This window comes from Hipposideros armiger, unplaced genomic scaffold, assembly GCF_001890085.2.
Source record: "Hipposideros armiger isolate ML-2016 unplaced genomic scaffold, ASM189008v1 scaffold_194, whole genome shotgun sequence".
Classification (NCBI taxonomy): domain Eukaryota; kingdom Metazoa; phylum Chordata; class Mammalia; order Chiroptera; family Hipposideridae; genus Hipposideros; species Hipposideros armiger.
In genome coordinates, this window is record NW_017731544.1 from 1524306 (window position 1) to 1544906 (window position 20601).

The 20601-nt window shown below is 41.4% G+C and overlaps 1 protein-coding gene across 1 annotated transcript in view; it reads left to right on the forward strand.

The window, feature by feature from the left end:
- The first annotated feature begins 1011 nt into the window (after positions 1-1011).
- ANO6 (anoctamin 6) overlaps positions 1012-20601 on the forward strand; it is a 194864-nt gene continuing 175274 nt past the window's right edge. Inside the window, exon 1 of the mRNA XM_019653066.1 lies at positions 1012-2351. Within this exon, the coding sequence (XP_019508611.1) occupies positions 2279-2351 (73 nt within the window). The 5' untranslated portion in view covers positions 1012-2278. The remainder of the gene's footprint in view (positions 2352-20601) is intronic.

Genomic DNA, 20601 nt, shown 5'->3' on the forward strand with positions numbered 1-20601 from the left:
AGGTTAGAACTGTGGGGGAGGAAAAAAGTGTTTTTTTGTTTGTTTGTTTGTTTGAATGGATTCAGCAATGTCTCTGGAGATGGTTTATAAAGTGGCTAAGAGCACAGATTCTGAAATAAGCTGCTTGGGTTTGAATCCCAGCCTTGCCATTTACTCTTTATGTGATTTTGAACAAGTTACTCAATTGCCTTGTGCCTGAGTAAAAGAGAGGTAGCAACTCCTAGGATTGTTATGAAAATTAAGTGACTGAACATAAAACATTTAGAACTGTGCCTAGCACATAAAAAGCTCTGTATACACACTTGTTAAATGAAATTTGTGAAAACTGATCATGTAGCCAAAATACCTCTGGAATTTCGAGTTTCTATTTTAGTAGTTCCCATGAGCTCTCGGGGAAAGAGTTCACTAAAAAAATTTTTTCTCCTCCTCATTTTTTTCTTCTGTATTCTTCCATCTTTTCTCCCACCACACATCTTCAGAGTACTGTATTGTTTTCTCTTTACATTTATATATTTTTAAACTTTATTGGGGAACAATGTGTTTTTCCGGGGAACAATGTGTTTTTTCCAGGACCCATCAGCTCCAACTTAATCTTAGCAGCTCAGCTCCATGTCCAGTCGCTGTTCTCACTCTAGTTGGGGGTGGTGGTGGTGGGGGGGCGCAGCCCACCATCCCATGCAGGAGTCGAACCAGCAACCTTATTAAGAGCATGCCTGCCCCCCCCCATGTTTTCTCTTTATAGTAAAAACAATTCTCTTTATTCAAAAAGGTTCCTTAAGAAGCAAATACAATGTTCCCTTAATATTTTCTTAAAAGTAATTTTTTCATGCATATAATGCATATTCATGGCTGTTTCCCCACTTATGATTAGTCTCAATGTTTTATTTCTTTCCTACATAAAAACATCAAAAATATGTGTATGGAGGAATAAAATGCACAGTAGCTTTTGTGTTATCATAATAGTTATAATTATCAATAATTTTGGTACATCCAGTGGGGGAAAAATGTATAAAAAGTTTCCACGAGAAGCGTTGCAGAGACAACGAAAATAACAAGGATTTCACATACACCTCTAGCACTTTTGAGACGTCAAAACTGACCCATCTGAATTCACCAACTTCTTTGAAAAAAAGTTCTGCAGACTCATGATCGTAGGAACCTGAATTTCAAACTACCCCATGTGTGTGTTCCAAGTATTGTAGAAATCCCTTTGGATTTGTCCCATTGTCCCTTTTGGTCTCCAGGAATGCATTCTTTTACTCTGTGTCTCAATTTTCTTCCAGTGCTTTGTTTGCTCAGGTTTTACAGTGTTTCACACCGCTTTAGAGTAGAGTTTACATCTAACCACAGTGGAAGTCTTCAGCTCTTTTTGCCTTTTTGACACGTAGGACTAAGCTTTTCAAGATCCAAATGGGCTGATCCTCTTCGACCACTCCCTGTGGTGCTCCGCGGGAGGGGGTAGGGGGCGCTTCTCTCTCCTTCTAAACCTCACTTAATGCGGAAATCCTCTTGCTTTTTGTGAACGTGTTTCTTTAGGTCTAGTTTCCTTTGTCCTTTTTTTTTCCCCCTTTTGTTGCTTAGGATCTACGAGTTTTGCCTCTTTTCTCTGTAATCTCCTTCTCCCCTTCCTCCTACAGAATACATGTCCCCCCACGTTGGAGTCAACGTACTTGATACTTTAAGATCCTCCATCGGCCCCACGTCGCCTTTAAGCACCGTTCAAACGGGCTCGCCTTCAGGGTTCTTAGCATGAGCTGCAGCAGCCTTTTCCTCTGTCCAGTAACAGATGTCGAAGAAAGCAAGCTACACGACATGCCCATATATGACCTTAGTACAGAAAGCTGCCTCGTCTGGGGGCAACGTCTGGGGGAGCCGCGTTCACTCCCACCCTCGCGTGTTCTCGCCTCCCCCTTCTGCGAGGTCACTTGCGTGCAGAAACGCGGGCGCCAACACCCGCTCTGGTCTCCCGACTTCCTTCTGGGCTCTTAATAAAGCGGGGGAAGTTCAATCATTCCGCAGTCAGCCGCGCCTCGCACTGGGCATGCTCAGTGGCCTGGCCCCTCGCGGGTGGCGAGTGGTAGCCTCGGGCGCTGGGATCGGGTCGGCGGCCGCCTCGGCTCGGCATCCCGGGGCGCGGGCTGGGCGCAGCGGACCCTGAGTCGGGAGCGAGACGCGCCCCGCGGTCCCTGCCCAGGCGCTGGGCCCGCGAGAGCCGCGTCGTTCCGGAACCCAGGAACCCCAACTTCGCGCCAAGTTCGGAGCCGCCTTCTGGGGAGTCATGCAAATGATGAACAGGGACGTTTTGTTAGAAATGGAGCAGGAGGAGGAGGACGACGAGGATGGAGATATCGGTGAGCAAGGGGTTCCGCGGAGTGCACCGGCGCGGGGTACCCGCGTCCGCACCCGAAAGCCCGCGCCCACGCGGGAGGAAGCTGGGGAGTGTGCGTGGGCGCTGCACCCCCCCCCCCCCGCGGGGAAGGTTTGCTTCCCGGGGACCCTCGGCAGCTCCGAGGAGCGCGGGCGGGCGCCCGGGGCGGGGGAAGGAAGTCCGCGCCGCCGTCCCGGGGCCGCAATGCGGCCGCCTCGCGCGGAGGACCCGGGTAGACTCCGGGCTCCGCTGGCGGCGGCCGGCGTGGGAGGCGCGGGGCACGCAGGGCCTGGGCAGCAGTTTCTGGTTTGGGGAAGGGACGCAGCCCCTGAACAGTCACGGGAGACACGGGGACGCCTCTGCCTGCGGAAGTCTGGACTCAGAAACAACACATTTTGGGTCATTTCGTCCGCTTCGAACTAGCGCAGGGGAATCCGGATAGTCCGGGTCGGTGACGAGCCCCGTAGGCGGGGTTAGGGGAGCCGGCCCGGGTTTGGAGAGCGGGGGTGTGACCCACCTGAAGCCCATTAGGTTAAAGTGAATGCACGGCCCTGGGAGGGAGGATGGGGGCCGTGTGGGGCGGCCTCGGGAACAGATTTGTGGGCGTGGGCTGGCGGCCCTGTTTCATCCGCAGAGCCCGCAGGGGAAGTGGTCCGAGGCAGAAGCTCTTATGTAGGGTGGACCGCAGGCATTTCCTACTCGTCCAGAGGCCCCTGGAACTGGGGGGAAGGGGCAAGCCCGGCGTTCCCCATTCCTAATTAGAGTTTAAAGTGCATAAAAGTTGTAAACAGAACGGAGGGAGAGCTGTTGAAGAGTGAAAAAGCAAACAAGTGGTGAGGAAGTGAGGAAGGGGAAAGCCGCTGGAGCCTTATGGAGCTAATCAGGCCCCTGATAGAACGCTGTCAGGGAATAACGACACATGGGGTCCCTCCAGAAGACTGGCAATTAAGTTACCGCGCTGGTCTGTTCAGTAGACTCCGCCTCAGTTGCCTGGATGCCAGATCACGAAAACATAACAGTTCCTGTCATGTCCTAAAGCTCTATTCTCTAATAACTTGAGAAGTAACCTAATTTTAGGAGTTAGGTGTGGTTTTTCTTCCTTTCACATCCTAGGCACAGCTTATTTATTTAGTTAGTTTTTCCATCTTTACTGAGGTCATTGACATATAACATTGTATAAGTTTGAGGTGTACACCGTGTGGATTTGATACATTTATACTATATTGCAAACTGATTACCACCGTATCCTTATCTAACACCTCCATCACATCAGGTAATTACCACTTCATTTTTGTGGTGAGAACATTTAAGATCTACTCTCTTAGCAACTGTAAAGTATACACCTATGACACAATGTTAACTGTAGTCACCATGCTGTACATTAGCTCCCCAGAATTTATTCATCTTACAACTGGAAGTTTGTACCCTTTGACCAACATCTCCCAATTCCCCCTCCTCATTCTCTTTCTATGAGTTCAGCTCTTTTAGATTTCATATATAAGTGATATCACACAGTATTTGTCTTTCTCTGTTTGGTTTATTTCTCTCAGTATAATGCCCTCAAGTTCCATCCATGGTGTCACAAATGACAGGCTTTCCTTCTTTCTCAAGGCTGAATACTTATTCGTGTATGTGTGTGTGTGTGTGTGTGTGTGTGTGTATACGTGTATACTTGTACGTACCATATCTTCTCTATCCATTCATCCGTAGTCAGTCAATTAAGTTTTTATATCTCGGCTATTGTAGTCACTGCTCATTTAAATTCAGAAGATTTGATAACTTCCTTTTTGACCAGGGACGAATTGAATACAGGGGGTTATACTCCATGGTTTAGCTTTACTTGTCATTTGAGAACAATTTATTAGGTATCCGTTCTTATGGAGGAAGCAAAGAGTATTATTTTTTATAGGAGAGAAAACTGAAGCTCACAGGTTGGTTTGCCTAGCTTTGTGCACAGCTACTTAAGGTTCAAATTCAGGTTTTCTGACTTTAAGACCTGCACAGATTAATACACTTTCCACCTGGTGACTCCAGCTGTCAGATCATGTATACTGCTACTATTGGGTTGTTGGAAAAGTCATGATGTATTTTTTCTATGTTTTTCATTACAAAAATGTATCATGACTTTTCCGACAACCCAATAGTATTTGGCAGGCGTTAGTAGCAAATTGTGATTACATAAAAATATAAACCATAGGCGCAAACTTTAAAAAGTGTGATAAGATTAGCAGTCTGTTTCATAGAAAAATACTCTTATCTGTTATGGTGAGAGTCACTGTTTTACTGAGTATGGTAAATAAATAAGGGTAAAAACCAAAATGGAAATTAAAGTGGCAATAGGTTCTTTTTATTTTTAGTTACAGGTGTAATCTATGTCAAATAGTGTAGATATATTTAAGAAAAAGTAAACATCTCTACCCCTGCTTTATCCACCCTCCATAGACTACTGATATGAATACTTTAGTGTGTGTATGCGCTCAATTCAGCATATTTTATGTCAGGCAACACATATTTAAATATGTCTCAGCAATTTTTGGTGGTTATATACATTTAATGAGGGTTGCAGTGATTTTTATATCAAGAGAATATTTACCATGCTAATGGAAAGTGTTTGCCGTTGTAAAATAATAAGCCTTTTAAAAGGTTACCAGAAGTAACCTTTTATGAAAAAAAATTATAATCTCCAACTATGGGAGAGGAGACTCTGGTGAAATGATTATAATTTTAACCTTTGCTTTCAGTTTTGTAATGCAGGACTGCGTTAACACTGTTGACTAACATTTCTCATAGTACTTGATTGTCACGACTTATAGTTCTGAAATCATTTAAACCCCACTCAGGTACTGAAGATTTCTATGATCTCTCTATAAATATTAACTTTATAGTTCAGAGCAGGAGAGCAATTTTGACATAAGTTCCTGGGTAAAACATCTATCATCAGTTAATTAGCAAAAGACAAAAAGAAAAACTTTTTAAACTAGATGTGGTCCCTGATATATCGATGTTTTACATACATATATGGAAGTGTGCCCCCTCGTAGACTGGGATTTGGGTTTTCTTTTCCTCCTCCCCGACCCCTCCATCACCACCACCACCACCAATGGGTTCTGCTTATTTTTTGGAGAACTGTTTAGCACTTTCAGCATAAGGATTGATTGCCTCCTTGTTTGCAATGAACTGACCTAGAGAATCAAAGGCGGCACATCTCACCATGGGTGGCTTTTCCATATTTGCTTACCTCATGGCCACCAGAAATTGTTTCCAAAGTTTGTAAATGAGGCAGCCTATTGGCATGAGGGCATTTTTGTAGAAGGCCAGTTATTTTCTCCAGCTTCAGCAACCTACTGCTGATGTACCATCGAGGCAGTAATGGCAGGAAATATTTGGCTTGCAGCCCTACTGCACAGGTGCTGGTGGAGATCACATGTCGAGGCAGGTTCTGTGTGCCTGAAGTGTGGAAGAGGGTCCTTGGTGGCCTTGCTTCCAGGAACACACACCCCACCCTTCCCCAGCCCCCAATTAATCAGTGAGTTGAATTCAACATCTCTTCCTGCTGTTGAAGAAAGTGATAGAAACATCTTTTATAGCCAGAATGTAGCCATTATATTTAGTATGTTGTTTTATTTTGTTTCTTGCATTACTATGATTCAGACTTTACTGAGGGAGGAAAAGTGTTCTTAAAAAAACAAGGGAGTTACAGACACAAGTCAGGTAGTTCAAGCAAATTGTTTTTTGGTTTAGATGGTTAGTTGCTTTGGGTTCCCACTCTGTTTATGGTAGAATTGACTCTCTGATCCCCACCGCTAATGGTCATGTCATTGGGGCGGGTGTTGGGTGGGCAGAGGCCCATTACCTCTGAGAGATAATGGTCCAGCTGTACCCCTCAGTTGTTTTTATTGGCCCATTTTTCACTGATTTCCCACACAATCTCTATCCCCTTCACTACCTACTTCATGTTTAATCACCTGCAAATCTGGTCCTAGCCCCAGTTTTGCTCTATTAACATTAGTTGAGCAAAGCTGCTATGCTGTGTGCAGGATTAGGTGCTGGGCTGGGTATTGGGAGACTAGAAATGAGTAAGATGCACCGTTTGGTCATGGAGAGGGGGGGTCCATGGAACCAGACATTCGCAGTGGCATTATTGAGGTGTATACAACTGTGGGAGGAGAATGGGAGACAGCTGCGCAGGATTATTGGGCCAGCTGTTGAAGGACCAGGCAGGCACAGTGGCATAGAGATTAGAAGGAGGCTCTGGAGTTCCATGTAGTTGCCTGTGGTGGGAGGGAGGGGTTGCACTGTGAAGAATCCTCCGGCGTGTTTTAAGGATTTTACTGTGGACGTGATTTGGAGTTCCTGAAAGATTTCAAGGAAAGGAGTGATAGGGTCAAATTTGCTTTTGGAAAGTTATCCCTGACAACATGTTGGAAAATGGGTTGGAGAGGGGAGATGGTAGAGAAGCTTTTCCGGTAGTCAGGTTCAGAAATGCCTGCCAGTGGCCAAGGAAACAGAGACAAGAGAGTCGGAGCGTATGAAAGAGGTGGCATCTGTAAAGTCTCAGAAACTGCGTCCAGCGCGTGGAGAGGAGTCAGACTTGAGCTGAGTGATGAGGTGGAAAGTGGTGGCAGGAGGAGATGAGGTATGCAGGAGGGGAAAATTTTCTATTCTTCCCACAAGTCTTATGCTTTTCTCCTCTGCTTTGGGTCAACCCATTCCCCTTCCTGGCAATACCAGACTCACTTCCCCTTTTCCCGTTCCTTTCCAGCATGTCACACACCCAGAAAGCTATTACCAGTAATGAATTCTCACACCCTTTATTTTTATGTTCTACACAGGTAGCATTCACTTTGTATTTTGTCTTTGTTCATTATCTTTGCACTAACTAACCCCACAACTGGAGTGTAGCTTTTGGGGGGACTGGGACTAAGTCCCAAATTTTGGGTTTTCTAGAGATCATGCAAAATATCCCAAATGTTGTAGACATTCCATTGCTATAATTTAAAGAAAATCCGCTCTTCCTCACTGTCCTCTAAAATGTAAGCTCCCGGATGGCAAGTGCCTTGTGTGCTTTGAGTTCTAAGCTATGTCCCTTGTGCCTTGAGTGGTGCTTGAAAGAATGAATAAAAGAATTACTCTTTTTAAATAATTTGATTAACATAATGCTAAGTGGCTTTATGGCCCTAGTAGAATTCTTTTATGGCACTTGAGATTCCCTCAGTCATCTGTTATAAAAGTGTTGATTGTACATAATTTACTAGGCACTCAGCAAGTTTCCTGAGTCTCTGACCTCCAGTCCAGCACCATCTAGGAAGGAGGCAGACATGTGAATAGATAATTGCAGTAATCTGTGATTAGTGCTGTAATCAAGATGTGTACCAGGGTCAGCCATGGTACCAAGGAGAAAGCATGTAATCTTGCTTCAGAGAACCCAAGATAGCTTTACAGAGGCAGATCCTGAGCCAGCCCAGGAAAGGCTGAGATGGTGAGGGAATGTGGCGAGGACAAGGGGCTGCACTGAGCGTTCCTAAATGTGTCATGATTTCTCAACGAATAAACCTTGATGCTGCCCTTGCCTTATTTGCTATGGCAAGGGGAATATATACATTGTGTGTGTATACACATGTATACATATATGTACATATGCATATATTCCCCTGCCATAGCATATATATACATATATGTATGTGTGTATATACCATATATATATATATATATATATATATATATGCACGCCTTCACACACCCCCATACAGAGGGTGTCAAAAAAATGTATACACATTTTAAGCGATGTTAACACTTTAGTCAACATTTCTCAAGCAGTAGTACACTGCAATCAGAAGTGCCTGGATGCTGATGGGAACCACTTTGAGCACTTCTTGTGATTGCAGAAGTCAAACATGACTTGTATTCATCTTTTGTTATCGGTATATATTGAGTATTGCAATTTTAATAGTTTTTTTCTTTCTTAAAATGTGTATACATTTTTTTTTGGCACCCTCTCTGTGTGTGTATGTGTATTCTCTATCAGGCGGATGACAGCTGAAAAACAAAACAAAGCAAATTGTCTTTAAAGTGTTACTCTCTGAGCATAGTCAGTTTTGCCCTTTTTCTTAAACTTTTGTTATTTTCTGTTTCAAATCCACAGCCACGATTTATCTTCCACGTTCTCACTCTCAGGTCAAATAATTGCTTTCCAAAAGGTTCCCCGATCTCCTCTTATAATTCTCATCGTTCTCTGAATCTGATACAAACTCAGCTCTAAAACAGTAAAGGAGTTCCACATATCCCCTTCCCCCGCCTCGACCCCCGCCTTTTTTTTCTCTAGTGGTTGCAGTAGTCAATGTAGGTTGATTGCTCTGCCTTTTTTTCCTTTTAGGAACCAAGAAATTCAGACCACAAGCTCCTGTGAAGATTTACATCAGAGATACTGTTTAAATTTTGAAGTTCTTGAGGGGAGATTATAATATATTATTAAGAATTGCACAGTCCAGCTTTAAGTTCAATGATGGCCTTGAACTCTCAAAGTGGTATTTGTAGGTTAGATTAAAATGATTATATTTTAATAAAAGTTTCCACTCTAGCTAATATTTTAGGTTTTCTTCTGTTATCATACTTACCAATTGTGTTTTGTATTTTAGCTATCTTAACAAAAAGCTTATAGTCTGGAAGGGTCACTAAGCACTGTCTTACTCCTTCTTTTTTTAGAGCTGAATTTGTGTCAGATCCAAAGAACAATGAGGATTATAAGAGTAGACTGGGGAACCTTTTGGAAAGCAATTATTTGACCTGAGAGTGGGAATGTGGAACATAAATCGCGACTGTGGATTTGAAATGGAAAATAACAAAAGGTTTAAAATATATTGACCTTTGTACCCCACAGCCTGCGAATCGTAATGCTTTTTACATAGTAGATACTAAACAAGCATTTGTTAAGGAACTGTTTTTTATTTATTTATTTATTTTTAAAGATTTTTATTGGGGAATTGGGGGATGGGAACAGCACTGGGGAATTGGGGGAAGGGGAACAGACAAGTTGCTGTCCTTTTGTTCTTCAGTCTAGTTGTGGAGGACGTTGCTTCACTGGCCCAAGTTGGCACCATCATTGTGCTCTTCCCGGGCGAGGCAGATCAGTCGCCGGCTTCTGGACGGCCGCTCACTGCGGCTGCTGGCTACACACGGTAGCCCATGGCAACCCACTGCAGCAGGGGCTGCAGCCTATGCTGTCGCCAGCTACTCATGGCAGCCCAGCTCCAGGTCGAGCTGTTGTTCAGCATCTTAGCTGTGGAGGGCAGTGTCACTGGCCCCATATGTGGGATCCGAACCAGGACCCTCTGGCGTCCCAAGCCAGCTCCTAACCAACGTGCCACTCGGCCAGCCCAGGAACTGTTTTTTAAATTGTAATGGAAGCTTTGCATGCCATATGATTTACGCTGCTTGATCTCCTTGTGATGTAATGCATTTGGGGCTGGGGCTGTGTAAAAATCACTGGTTTTAGAACAGAAAAACATTATTCCCAATTGCCTTCAACCAGGGAATTGTACTTCTTGACTAGTTGGTAACTCATTTGTAAGGATAGAGACTGTGAGAATTTAACACAATAAAGTGATTGTCTTGAGTCATTATCATTACTATTATTGCTTTTTCTTTAGTTTTGTCTTGCTTTTTAATACTGTAAGTAAAATTAATTAGCACCCATCCTAAGAAGCAACCATTTCAAAGAATACTAGTTGACAAAGTCAACAATAAAATATTTTGGATGGGTACCAAAGAGAAATTCAAATACTATTCAGCCAAAGCATCAGATGGAACGTTTGCATAGAAGACAAGTTGAAGGGTTAATAAGCAACTTTCTCTGCCATGGTGTTTATTACTGCCCTGGCTACATGTCTGAATATTAATTGAAAGAACTTGCTGCAGTAAGTTATTCAGCAGCCAAAAATACAAATGAAAGAAAGTATATTCTTTTATGAAGTCCAGATGTTGCTTTTATATTTAATGTTTTCAGTCTAGGACATTGAAACTCTGCTATTTCCCACATTATTTTAAAATACAAATATTTGAAATTGGGAAAAAAAAGGATATTGGTCTTTAAAATTCTCTTTTCTATAATTTTTATTTTAACTTTGGCAGAACTTTAGCCGCAGGTCATAGTCATGTAAATAGACGCTCTTCCACAAAATATAATTATACAAATTATAGGTTTGTTTATAAAGCTTGTTTTATATAAACTAAGATTGTGTTTACATAATTGTATTTGTTATGATTTCTCCAGACAGTCTATCCAGATATTTGAAAAACAATCTTTGCTTTGCACAGACACAATGATGGCTAAATTTTTCTGGTGGCAGCAAAGAGACACACCTTAAGCATGTCCCCTCCCACCCTAATTTGTGCTGTTTTTAAGAAAAATTATCCCCCACTAAATTCTAAACAAATATACCCTTTCCACATATAAAACTCAAACCTTTAACATTATTTAAAATGTTTTGTTATTTACATTATAGTTAGAAACACTTGCATTTGTTTGTTATTTTATTTTTCTGTTACTTATTAAACAATCCCTGAATGCTTAATTTGTGTAAAACATGATACTCTTTCTCAAAAACAAAAACAAACAAAAAAACGAACAAACAAAACCCACCACTGTTTCTAAGTGATACAAATAGTAAAGAAATAGAGTATAAATTCATTGATCTTAGATGCTGCTTAGGGAAAGTAGGAGATTTTAAACAGAGTTTCTTGGTTTCTTTGGCGAAAGTTAATCTCTAAGAGGACAGAAAAAAATTAAAAGGAAGACAGCATGGGTGATGCAGAGCTGAGAGGAGGGAAAAGGACCATTTTGGAGTCAGAAGACAGGAGCTTTCAGTTGGCTTTGTCACCTAGAGTCTATCACCTGGGACACATTTGTTGGTTTTTCTGAGCCTCTTTCTTCACCCCTGTGGCATTGTTACGGGGATGCAAGTTAAGATGCACATTGCTTGCGTGGAACCTTTTCACTTACACTCCACTTCACGAGTGGCAATTACAATATCACCATCATAATGAATTCTTGTATTTAAAAACAGTCATGGAACTGCTACTCTTAACCTCAGAGAGCTCTGTGTCCTTCCCCTGCTGTCTGGTGTTGCTCTGTGTCACGCTATGTGTGCAGTAACTATCAGGTTAAGGATGATCACGACAGTGGCTATGCCGCAGACACATGTATTTAAAGATAAAGGAGTTGAAGAATAGCATGTCATTTCTGCGAAGAGATAACTGCTGTGTGTGTGCATTGTTCCTATACTCTCACAACTTCAGACAGACTGACTGAATTCTACAAATTCCAGGAAACCTATTTTGGGGGATGCGGGGGATCACTTTTAGGGAACCTTAGCAAGAGGTCCTAGGGCCTGACACTTAGTTATCTCCCAATAAATGGCTCATGAATATAGGGATTGTAGTTCCATCAGTGGTACCTGTGCCCTGTCCCATTCTCCCAATTGCTGCCTGGCCGTTCTAACTAAAGCATGTGTGCCCCCGTGTATCACCATGGCATTCTATGCACAAGAAGTGAGGAAGGAGACAGTTACATCAGAGGTGAGTAGCTTCTATTACAAATTGAGCCTTTAGACTATCAGAGGAGAGATGGATGAACCATGAGATTCTCAGTGCCCAGGGTTCTACATGATCCCATTGTTCCTACTGAATTGTGGAAATGTGGGGGATCATTTAGAGAGTGCACCATTCCGGGGAGGGAGGCAGTCACGCCACCCCACCCGGGAGGAGAGTGATCACTGACCTGATGTTAGAAACCTGTTTGACTTTGACACCCTTCCTGCCACCACTCCCTTCCCAGCTTTTGACAATTCTGTTTGCAGTCAGCATCACTTTGGGCCCCTCATTCTCTTAAATGTCCTCAGAATTGGAGATTATCTTGGGTGTCTGAGAGAGGACCTTCTCATCCACCTTGTCATTCCTGCACCCCCAAGCCCCGCTCTCGCAGGGCCGTGGGGATGCCCAGGGAATCTGCATCCACTTGGGTCTGGAGGGGTGAAGGGGGGGGGAGACTAGGTCCTTTGTTCCTCTCCCAGAGGGGATCCACGTTCCCCCTCCTCCAGAGCCCTGGATAAGTGTAGGTGTTAGAGATCAGGTGACAGTGACCTTTTCTTGAAGTTTAGGTTTGCAAGTGAAAACCTGAATTTGATTAGAGGTACTTACATTGGAGATTAAAAAAACAGGAAGACTCCTCCCTGTGTTGAAAGATAATTTCCACCATGTGTTCTAGATAGCCTTACCTGAGCTCAGCCAAGGATGTGGACTAGCATCCTGTTGTACTGGGCTCACTGTGGGGAGAGAGAAAAGGGACCCTTCTGCTGGCCTGTAGGCCTTTCTGTGTAGCCCACATCAGCTCCTTTTCTTGTTTTCTCAGTTTCTTCTCAGAGTTGTTGATACTTCCTCTGTCCTAGTATTTTCATTAGACACTTCGCCAGGTTCTGCACAGAAATAGAGACCACCACTACTTAGATGTTGGATATGTACAGATGTGAGTTAAAATTCTAGCGCAGACGTTCACTAGCTGCGTGACCTTGAGTGACGAACATATCTTTCCCCTTCTCTGTACAATGGAGCTAATATTTAGGACCTACTTGAAGGGTGATTGTATCAAAAATGATGTAATTTAAAAAAAAATCTTACTTTGCAGAATTGTGGTGCCTGATACACTAAAAGTTCTCCATAATTATGAGCTAATATTAATATCATGGGTAGCTAGCTTTTTTAGCTGTATCTTAACCCAGACTTACCTCTTTTGTTTTTTGTTAGAGATTTTATCTTTCTTCCAAGGTTATATCTTTCATTTATACAGCTCATTGTCACTTTTTGTTGTTTTCATTAAACTATGAGCATCTTGAGGAGAACTGTCACCTCAGTGAGCAGCAGAGTACCTGGCACATAGGTGATCAGTAGATTCTTGTTGAATGAATGAGTAAATAAATGAAAGATATTGATTATTGAAGAACTATGTGGTATGGTTGGAAAGATAGGACTGTGGATGTAGATCAACTGTTAGAAAGGTTCTTACAATTTTGGAGCCTTGGGTTTCCATATCAGAAAAATGTAGTAGAGATAATAATACATAAGGGGTAATGATACTTTATAGGATTGTTACAGGTTTAATATATAAACATATTAAAGGATGAGGGACAGATCCCAATGCATAACAGACCAATAAATAATAGTCACAGTCATTATAAAACACCAAAAAATGGAGAAATATAAATTCAATAATTAAATTGGATTTTCCAGTAGATGCATTTTATAATAGAGTTGTGCCATCCCTTTGCATATATACGATTTTTGTAAGAAAGGTAAGAGAATATAGTGTCAAGATTTATAAGGAAATTTAAATGATACTTTGATAGCCTTTACACTAAAGAAAATATATAAGAAGTAAGAGCATTAATTTAGCAAATTTAAGATTTTAAAAGTATCTTATATTAAAAGGTCTAAAGAGTAGTGTTCTTGATATATTTTTTTAACCATGTAAACTTTTAATAAAATATGCAGTTTCTAATTATGTAGTTTTTACTTGTCATTCGAATGGTCAGTTATTTTAAATGGAAACATTCTAAAATGTTTAATTTGCCCATAAGACTAAAATTTGTTCATTGAATATTATCTAAATGTTTTAAGTCAAATAAATCCTGTTAAAAGAGATGAATGTGTCACAGGGCAAAATGATAAAACTGGAGACATGAACACACATGAAATCACTACCCTTGTGGTTTGAATTGTTTTGAATTTAGTGAATTTTTTTGAATTTTTATTTTAGAGAAAATAAAAATATTCTATACCTAATTTGCAAAACAGGTGTATGAAATAGCATTTCTCATTTTGTATGTTTGAAGGTTGGGAATGATTCAGCCTCTGTCCAGTTGTTGAAACTTAAGGGCAACCAGCCAGACCCCTCCGGCTGCACCAGACCTAAGACAATTTAGACATTCTATTCCATTTGGGTAGGTGACAGCAACATGAAAGGAAGAAGGCTGTTTTTATCCCTCCAAATCAAGTAGAATTTAAGATATTTGCTTTATATTGAAGCCTTGCATTGAAGTGACTTTTCAATAAAATCCAAAATCCCAGTCTTTGGTTGTTGCACTTAGAATTACAGTTCTCATCATCCGTGGGGTTTCAACCTGTCCTCCATTCAGAAGATTGGCAGACTGTCTCATAGTTCCTGTCTCTGTTTAAGTTTAAATAGTATTTAGTACCCACTGGGTACATGCTTCTGTAACAAGTACATTGTAGTTTACAAGACAGAGGAGATGTGAACATTTCTAACAGGCCTTGTCACCCACTGTAAGGGTAAGCAATGCAGAAAATGGCTCTTGAGCAACGGGTAATCATGGTTTTCCTGAGAGTGACAGTTCCCTGCACTGTAGCAGCTAGTGGCTTGTTTTATACTCCAAAATACTTAGTTTGAAGCGTTCAGTCACAATCTTGACTAACTTATTTGGCACACGCAGAAGCATCCCTTTGAAAGCTGACCATGAAATTTGCTCGCAGTGGCTTTCATCAGTCAGATCTATTGCTCTTTGAAAAAGTCATGTGCATAGACATTTAATTTCGCTCAGAGCCCTGGATTGATCTTGTCTCACAATCTTTATTAATTCAGTAAGCATTTACTGCAGACCTTCTGTGGCTCAGGTACTATTTAAGGTCTTAGGATATAAAGCCAGATAGAGAGAATCCCATCTTCAGTGGAGCTTATATTCTAATACGTGATAAAAGAAAAATAAAAAATGCATGCAGAAATCCATCCCTTTTCCCAGTGTCTATTCAGCACCTTCTTTGAACCAGGTGTTGTGCTCAGCACTAGAAATTCAGCGGTACACAAGATAGACGTGGCCTCTGCCCTCAGCAAGTAGGCAGGCTGGCAGGGAAGACAAACAGGCCTACAGATGACCAGCAACTTATATTTAAAGATTGTGTGTGTGGGGGGAAGAGATTGAACCAGGATAGCACTGCTGAGAACAGAACTTGGGTGCATTCAAAGCCAGTTCAAGGGGCGGGGCCATCACTGGGGGATAGCTGACAAGTGCAGCTGTTATTTTCATAATTCTAAAAATAACATGGCTTAGACTCTTGAAAAAGCAGGTCTATAAGAAGGCTCAAGTTGTGCTTTAGATTAATGTATAAAATGCCACAAATGTTTTCAGGCTCCCAACTCCAGTTATACTGGGGCACTCCTCCATGGGGCGCTTTGCTTGTGTTGATTTCTATAGCCATTAATGCACTTTGCAAAGGTGAGCAGGTAGCATTGTCGCTCTATGGCGCTATGCGCCTTTATTCCTTGGTAGATGCACTAAAATATTAGTGTTGGGTTGGAAAGGAACAGAACTTACTAGGTCACTCCCAGTTCCCTTTCCTCTTCCTTTGTAGCTCAATTTGTCACAGTCTTCTCCCTTCCTTAAGTTAAAGGAGAAGGAGCTGAGAGGTTGGGCCTAAGCAAGTCTGTACAGTTTTCTTGAGTTGACGGAGGAGGAGGAAACAGCTGGAGCAGGTACACCTGTTCCCTGCATGTCACCGTGTCCTCCCCTAACTGGGAAGGGGGCAGGGAGCAAGCAGAGAGCCCATTCCTGGATTCTCAGCCAGGAACTGGTTCTCTTCTAGTGTTCCAGCCATACTAGCTGAGGGGTGTGACTCAGTCCTGTCTGGAAGTGACTGGTTTTGGCTGGAAGTCATAACCAAGCCCCTGAGGCATGAATCAGAATTGGTGTGAGGGTGGAAAGGCCCCACGGGGACTCGGAGGTGCTCCGTTAAGGATCTTCCTTTTGAGAAATCCTAATATAGCAGCCCTCCCTATCCACAGTTTTGTTTTCCACGTTTTCAGTTACCTACGGTCAACCCACGGTCTGGAAATATTAAATGGAAAATTACAGAAATAAGCAATTCATAAGTTTTAAATTGTGCACCATTCTGAGTAGCATGAGGAAATCTTGCCCCCACTCTGTCCCGCCCAGGACATGAATCACCCCTTTATCCAGCACATCCACGTTGTATGTGCATCCTGCCTATTAGTCATTTAGTAACCTTCTCAGTTATCAGATTCGTTATGAGAGAGAGAGAGAGAGAGAGAGAGAGAGAGAGAGGGTGACCACATTCACATAACTTTGATTACAGTATATTGTTATAATTTTATGATTTTTTCATAATTGTTAATCTCATACTGTGCCTAATTGATAAACTTTATCATAGGTATGTATATAGAGGAAAAACCATAGTATATGTAGGGTTCAGTACTATCTGCAGGTTCAGGCATCCACTGGGGGGTCTTAAAGCATATCCCTCGTGGATAAGAAGAGACTGCTGTACTAGAGAATCGCTCTCTAGAATTCCTTCCCTGTGAATAGCCAGAGTACCCTGGTAATAAAGTAATATGGAAGATGCAAATTAAAACTTGTTTTGTTTTCAGTTGATAGGGCAGCAAGATGTAAATTCTGTTTTCATTACTAGTAAAACATCCTGTTATTTTTCTGTTAGGATCATTCATACATGACTGAACTCTAGCAGGCAACATGACTAAAGTATTAACTTATTGTTTTAGCCATTATATCGAATTCCTTCCAAATTGGGACTATTTTCTTTATAAATGCCTTTGAGATCAAGTATATTGTTAACACTTTGCCCTGATTTTATCTGAACACTCTATTCTTAGTGATGTTTATTTAGTCTTGGCATTTTTTTTAACATTTAAAAGTCATATTTTACCGGCAGTAAAATACACAGTTAACTGTTTAGTTTGGTAAGTTTTGACAAACAAGACAGAGGACATTTCATTGCCCTTTCAAGTTGAGCCTTCTCCCCACGATCCAGATGTCACAAAATGACTTCTGCTACCATAAATTGTTTTTGCCTGTTCTTGAAGTTCATATAAATGAAATCATATAGAACGTAGTCTTTTGCCTGCTGGGCTGCTTTCACTTAGTATAATATTTTTGGACAGCCATCCATGTTGTTGTGGTTATCAGTAATCCAGTATATTTTACCTGTAAGAATATCTGGGAAAATATTTTGAATTAAATCTTGAAGTATTACATCTCTCACAGATAGCAAACTAACAATACTTAACCTTTTAATTCTATTTTTACTTTACAGCCAAATATTATTATTTTTTTATCTTAGTTATTTCTGTAATCCCTTTAGCAGCTGACACAATGCCTTGCCTAGAATAGGAAATTAGCAAATGGTTTCTTAAGTTGGAAGGGAGTGTGTGAGAAAATTAACCCATATCTCACTTTACAGAAATTCAGATTTTAATTTGCCTGTTGTGATTGTGAAAGCAAATCACGTTCATTCTGAGCGTTCTTAGTCCACTGACGATATTACTGATGCGTATGAAAGCAGTGGACTGTGTGTGGACACCTTCCTTCAGTGTAAGGAGTTCAACTGTAATAATTCATTTTCCAAAAGGTCAGCTCTCATTGCTGTCTTTTACTGGTAAAAATATTCTAAACAGATATTATTAGCCTCATTTGGTAACTGAAAAACTCTGAGAACAGAAAAGAGCGAGCACCTCTCCAAGATGAAGGAGCGATTGATTCCATGTTGGTGCAAGATATTAGATTCCCAAATATTTGCTCAAGCACATGTTGTTCCAAGTTCCCAGAGAAGTTATTGACTCTGACGTTGGTTTTCCTTAAGGATGACTCATGATTTCTTGAGTCTAGTTTTCACTATTAGTCATCTTCACTGCTTATGTTAAGCGGGCTTTTAGACTCTGCCTGGATTCCAGCCTTCACAGATTCCAGCCCCTCTCCCCCTGCCTCCCTTGATTTCTACCTCCTGACTTAACCACACAGTAGTCTCTGGAACCAATTCTGACTCCAGGCAAGAAGGATTTTAAAATTCAGCGTTTAGTATCGGTCCAGCATTAACCTTGTGTTTGTGTTTCAGTCTTGATAATTTGGGTTAGCCTTTTTATCCTCAGTTGCCCAAACTCCTTTCTCAGAAACATGCTTAGGACCCCAGTCTCTTTATTCTTCAGGTCCTGTCTTACTCTTGTCGACATCTCCTAATTGCTCTCGTGCCCTGGAAATGAAGTCCTCCCTTACATGATGCTACCTGCCCCCTACCTTAGCGGACCCAGATGACGGATGGCCACCCCATGTCCCCAGATTTAATAACATGAGCTGTACCTCTGTTCCTTTCTTTAGCTGTTATATCTGTGGTACCTTAAATCTTGGTCCCTACATTGTGCTCACAGTGTTGTATTTATTTGTGCTCCATTTCATTAGTCATGCCCTGCTGGATGCTGTAAGTGGGGCTGTGAGTAAGGGTGGGATACTGTTTCCTACAGTAATAGATAGGAGACGTCAGCCTGGCACCTAAGAAAGATCAAGTGTGTACTGGAATGTGGCAAAACCACCTTGCAGGCACAGTGGAAATTGGTGCCTGGCAGTAAACATTCTGTTCTAAAGCACTTCCCCAGGACTGAGAGGCCACCTGTGTGAGCGGCGGGATAGCCGAGCAGAACGAGCAGTTGGCAGCACTCGTAACACTTAGGGCCGTAAACCACCCCTCATTCTTCTTCAATGTGGAAAATGGATGTTTTCCTCGATCGTGTGCACGTACAGCTTTAAGAAAAGTCAGAATTTCCAGTCTTTGAAAATGTGTTGGGAACCCAAAACGTTGAGAACCACTCTTGGCTTTTTCCTCCCTTCCGTGACTGATGCTGATGGCGTTCCTGAACTAGCATGCCTGTCTGTCTCCACATTTCTTGGTTACCACATCTTCTCCCAGAAGGCCTTCCTGCTGGCTCCCACACTGGGTTTGTTCCCAGGCACTTGATCCACTCTGGAGGCAGGCCTTGTTCCTCCCAGGCAGCCTCCAAATCCCTGTCCTGGATCTTGACTGAGCCAGGATGTCTTTGGAAATGAAAGAGGCTATGTATTCAATATGTATTTAATACAAAGGGAAGGAGGGAAGAGGGGGCTTGCCTGCCTTAGGAGAGGGAAGTGAGCTGTAGGTGAATGCGAAGGCAAAACAGACCTAACCTTGTTGTAACAACTTAGAAGACATCTGGTTCAGATTCTAACGTGGAAAAAAATAAGTGATAAATGCTGTGACTAGGTACACTGTATAGTTTGTTGTCTGACTGACACAGCTAGTGTGTGCTGCTGAAGTTCATTTTATTAAGCTCTGTGAACTCTCACATGGGAAGTTCCATGTGGATTGAGAAAGATTCCCTTCTGAACTTTTTATTTTACAAAATGAGTAGGGTTACCGTGTTTCACATGCCTTTAAAAAAAAGTTGTTTGTGACTTATGACTTTTAATCTGCAACTAAAATAGGAAAGTATATATTAATCATGATTTCACAAATACAGTTGACCCTTGAACAACACAGGGTTTGGGGTGCTGACCCCTACACAGTTGAAATCCACATATAACTGTCGACTCCCCAAAACTTAACTACTAATAGCTTACTGTTGACCTGAAGCCTTACCGATAACATAAACAGCCAATTAACACGTATTTTACTGTATTCTTACAATACAGTAAGCTAGAGAAGAGAAAATGTTAAGAAAATCATAAGGAAGAGAAAATATGTTTACAGTATTTATTGAAAAAAATCTGCTTGTAAGTGGACCCACGCAGTTCAAACCCGTGTTGTTCAAGGGTCAACCATATATGTAGAAAATCCACCATCTGTGATTTATGCTGTATACCATGTTAGTTTATCTGTAACTTTATTTGTCCACAAGTAGTGAGAGATTATTTGGATAATAAAATAATAATTGTGGTAAATTGCTTTGGAGATTTTTGAAATGTAAATGTATTTATTGCATATAGGAGTCATCTTGGCCATGCATTCTGAATGTTTAAAAACACCACTTTCTTAATATTTTTCAGCTATGGCAACCTAGAATAAAGCATTTACTTTTCCTGCATAACTCTGTTTCCTGATGTATAAAGCAGTAATAATTGAATTTACCTGATTCTTGGTCATATTAGAAATGTTTATAGATAAATTTTTTAGTGTAATTTATTATTTCAGATTAAATGGGAGAGATTCAGACATAGTACTGATTACCTTCTAATTACAGCAAGGTACCACCTAGAAATGTGCATTGTAGACTAAATAACTTAATTTGAAGCTCATTTTCTCATAGAAATAATGTATAAAGGGAGATTATCCTAAGGGCTTTTTGTCCTGTGTTTTATAGAAATAATTACAAGTACTTTAATATAAATGCT